Below are 4,358 nucleotides of genomic sequence, written 5' to 3'. Positions count from 1 at the left end.
TTGCCCACCCCCCACGCCCCCGCCCCAGCCCCCTGCCCCACCTTGCACGGCTGCCTTGTGCCTTCAACCCAGCTGGGCAGGGGGCATTTGTGTAATTGGTCCTTTAGGTGTCCCCACTGATGCTCGTGCTCACAGCAGGGACAAGGGTCCCTTGCCCATGGCTGGCCTTAGAGTCTGCGTGCAGGGCAGGCTGGCGGTGAGTGAGCCTGTGGATTCTGAGAAAGTGCGGAGGGCTTGGGGATGGGGAGGTCCCAGAGAGCCCATGGTGATGGAGGGAGGGCTGGCGGACAGAGGGAAGAGCCCGGGCAAAGGCCAGATGTGAGATGCTCAGTGGGTATGGCTGGGCCACAGAATGGGGGGGTAGGGGGCAGACCGAGGCTTGAAGTGCCTCGAATGTGGGGACGAGGTGATGGGGCACCCCTGGGGCCTTGCGCCTGGTGTGGGGCCAATCCTGTGGAGGGAGGGGCCGCATGGGGTCCCGGATCCAGGCCCAGACCAATGGGCCAGTGGTTCCCATTCTAGAGGTTTTCATAGACCATGTTAAATTCACTGTCATCCGTAAATCTTTGCGGTTTCTCCTGGGAAAAGAAAGAAAGAAAGAAAAAGCAATAGGAAGAGAACAAAGTTGCACTAATTCAGTTTTAGTCAGAAGTCAACACATAGCTTCCTGCGTGGCTTTTTTTTTTTTTTTTTCCTGCGTAGCTTTAACAGGAAGGGCTGTCCTTTTCCCTACGGCCACCCCGCCAACCTCTTCTCCCCCCATGCCACCCACACTTGTTCCCTGCCCTCCAGCCCTTCAGGCCTCTTCACAAGCTCTCCCCGCCATCTGGGGGGCTCCCCCACCCCCAGCTGCTCCCCCACTACCTCCTACTCACCTTGCAAGTTTGGCTCAGCATCCTTGAGTGCCCCCTCCCCCAGCCCCAGCTTCCCCGCAGCCCACCCCTCACAGGGGGCTGCCAACGTCTCTGTTTGTCAGGTCAATGCCTCTTCCTGCAGACCTGAGGCTTCCAGAGGACAGGGCCACGTCCAACTGTCCCGGCCAGACCCTCAGGGCCCGACACAGGGCGGACAGTGACTAGGATGGCCGAGACATCCTTGGGGGTCTCAGCCTGGGGAAGCCCTGCTTCCAGTCAGGGCCAAGTTCAGGGCTGAGTATAGAAAGGGCTTTGAGAAGAGGAGAGTCAACAAACAATGCCAGCCTGGGCCCCCTGAGCTGGGGAAGGCCAAGTACTGGCCCCCTCACTTCCTGACGCCTCTTTCAAGGTGTCCGTGGTCCCGCCCACCACCCGTGGGCTCCTGTAGCGGCATAGATTATTTAACCCAGAATTCATTTAAATTCAGCGCGGCTGGTTTTGCAGAAAAATGTTACTCATCCACTTTACAGATGAACAAACTGAGATTTAAGAGGGAATCATGATCAGGTGCTACGACTTGGCCCCCATCATGATGACAACAGAGCCCTGACCAGGCCAGCCCAGGCTGGCACCAGCTCAGACCCTAGCTTCGCACTTTAGCCAGTGTCAGCCTGGGGGACAGCTAGAAGCCTAGCAATACCCCCTGTCTGGTTGGCCAGTGTCGACACTGCTCACACTGCCCAAGGGCCTACTGGTCCCAGGACGACATTTAACCTTCCTGGCAGATCTTGGGGCAGAGGGGCTGTGAGGCTCCTCGGTTTACGGAGGAGGGGCTCAGGCTCAGAGGGAGCCCATCGGCCGGGCGCTGCACAGCTAGGAAGGGATGGAGCAGGGCTTCCAACCCTCCAGTCCCCCTAACCACCAGGCCGCCTGCCTAGGGGAGAGGGCTGGGATTCAGCTGCAGGTAGCTCCCTCCTGTGGGCCTGTTAGCCTCACAGACCAGGAGAGGGGCCCGGACATACCTGCGAGAGGAGGCTCTGCGTGGGCGGCAGCCTGCTGGCCTCGTTCTGGATGCAGGAGTAGACCTCAGTGTCTCCGCACTGTAGGGCCTGCAGGAGAGGGCGAGGGTCAGAGGAACGTGGACTGAAGGGCAGGGATGGTGGCCCAGCAGCCAGGCCTCCCTGTGGATTGCCCCTGCCTGCGGGAGCCCAGGGAACATTCGGAGTCCTCTGGGCCAGAGCCTGTGAGGGGGCGGCCACCCGCCCAGCCACACCTCTGCACCTTTGCACCTGCTCTCCTCTCTCGAGGAGACTCCTTGCCCTGTCCCCCGCCTGCTCAAAGCGACCCTCTCTGGGCCCCCTGTCGCCTGCCTCATACCATCTTGAGGCTCTATTAGAGCCTTGTGGTCAGCCCAGGTGGGCCCTCTCCATGCTTCTACTGGGGAGCTAAAGGAGGAGCCCAGGTCCACTCCCACAGTCCCTGCCTGTCCTTAGGCCCTCAGGAACGTGGCTGCCAGCAGCCCCAGCCATGACACCGTGGCTGTGGCTCCAATAGGATGGCGCCCTGGGATCTGTCCTCACTCCCCCAGGGCCAAAGCTCCTTCCCCTGTGAAGGTCCTGGCCACCCCTCCTCCTCTCTAGGACTCCTTTGACACCCCACCTTGGCCTGTGCCCACGGATGACTTAGCCACCCACTGGGGTCACATACGTCTCTCGTCAGGCTGTACCTGGTTCACCTCTGGGTCACTGAATGGACAGTTTGCTTGGCGTATGTGGACAATGGCCCTATACGAGCTATGAGATCCTTGCTCATGGGTTTGCCTGTCTTGTGGCCATGCTCACTCTTGGCCCCGCTATGAGTAGCCTGATCAGAGGCCTCAGGATGGTAGAAAGAACCAGGCTTTGAAATCAGACAAGACTAAGTTCAGCTCTCAGCTCCGACACATCCCAGCCCAGGGCAGCCCTGAACCTCTCTCAGTCTCCCGATCTGCAAAAGGGGAATAATCATGTTGATCTTGCAGGTTCGAAGCCTCATTAAATGAGATATTGCACGTGAAGGGCCCAGCACAGGGCTTCGTAAATAGTAGGTGCTTAATAATTGCTGAATGATCATCAGTTGAATGATCGTCAAGGAGGGGGGCCTGATGCCTCCCTCCCCTCTCTGCGGCCCCAGCCTGGACCCTCCTTCAGACTCCGTTGGGCACCTGGGTCCCAGGCGACAAGCAAATGCTGCTCCTTGGAGTCGTCAGAGCAGAGCCAACAACAGCCTAAGCGAGAGGCAGGAACCTTCCCTTCCCGCGTGTACGTGTCATATGGATGCCGGCTGGTTGCCAAGGAGGTGGTTTCCCTGGTAACAGGCAAGCAGGGGTTGCCGAGGCAGGCTGGAGAGACAGGTGGTGCTCTGAGGCAAGGGGAGGGGGTGGAGAGGGGAGGAGGGAGGCGCGGAGAGGTAGCAGTGCGTGAAAACTCGCTGGGGAGACCCTCACTTCAAGGGCATCGCACACAGAGATGGCTCGGCAGCCCTGGGGATCAGTTCAAGGGGCCCTGAGTCGGAAAGAGGGTGGGTCTTGGGGAGGGGGGCTTCCGACCTCCCTCCAGGCAGGGAAGCGGGCAGGATTGCCCGAAGGAGAAGCCCCATCCTCAGTAGAAGGCCATGTCCAGGGCCTGCTCTGGCCTATGGGGTCTTGACGCCTGCTCAGAGCGCCAGCCACGGCCAGCAAGCCTGGCACACAGACCAGGCATCTGTCACTCGACAGCCCTGCGCCCCCACCCCTGCCCACCTGGACCCGGAGCTCCACGGTGCTGGCACCCCTCCTAGCTGTGGACGGGTCTGCTCATGTGTCTAGTCAGTGAAGGGAAACGTCTCCTTACTGACCCCTTGGTTGGGGAGCCATTCTGGGGCCCCACAGGTGGTTCCCTTCTGCCTCGTGTCTGGCTCACATAGGCTGCCTGTCCCACATTAGCCTAGAGAGGCTCCAAGTTGTCCCAGGTCACACAGCATCTTGGAGGTGGGGCCGGGATTGAGACTCGGGCCTCCCGCCCCAGCTCTGCGTGCTCCCACTGGGTCGGGCCGTGGCTAGGGGCTCTTGGGCCCGGGGGACCCCACGGGCCTCTGACCCACACTGGCGGTTGGCCAGGCTGAGGGCGGGAGCAGCTGTGGGACCAAGAGCAGGGGGGCTGCAGGGGCTGCGGGCCAATTAGCAGCTGTGGAGTGAAGCCTTGGACAAGGCCTGACCTGCCGGGCTGTGACTGCGTTCAGGGTGTGTGACCCACATCTCTGGGCTGTGACGTGCCGCTGCCTTGTCAACAGGACACCCTCTGAGGCCCTGTGCTGGACCCTCCTAGCCTTCCTTGGTGGTGATGGGAACTGCCTCCCTCAGGGTGTGCTTGCTGCCAGAGGACTGCCCGGGGCTCTGAGTGGGCTGCGGGGGGCTGTGTTGTACCAGGCTGGGCTGGGCTGGGCTCTGCTGGGCTGGGGCTGGGCTGGGCTGGGCTGGGCTGGGCT

General features: G+C 61.1%; 1 protein-coding gene across 1 annotated transcript in view; it reads right to left on the bottom strand.

Annotated features, from left to right (window-relative positions):
* Positions 1 to 317: 317 nt before the first annotated feature.
* Positions 318 to 4,358, bottom strand: part of NFAM1 (NFAT activating protein with ITAM motif 1) — a 33,465-nt gene continuing 29,424 nt past the window's right edge. Inside the window, exons 5-6 of the mRNA XM_032882851.1 lie at positions 1,877 to 1,963; positions 318 to 578 (exon numbers count right to left, since the gene is read on the bottom strand). Coding sequence (XP_032738742.1) covers positions 519 to 578; positions 1,877 to 1,963 — 147 coding nt within the window. The 3' untranslated portion in view covers positions 318 to 518. The remainder of the gene's footprint in view (positions 579 to 1,876; positions 1,964 to 4,358) is intronic.

This window comes from Lontra canadensis, unplaced genomic scaffold, assembly GCF_010015895.1.
Source record: "Lontra canadensis isolate GAN:19392208 unplaced genomic scaffold, GSC_riverotter_1.0 scaffold84, whole genome shotgun sequence".
Lineage (NCBI taxonomy): Eukaryota > Metazoa > Chordata > Mammalia > Carnivora > Mustelidae > Lontra > Lontra canadensis.
This window is presented reverse-complemented; position numbering and strand designations above follow the sequence as displayed.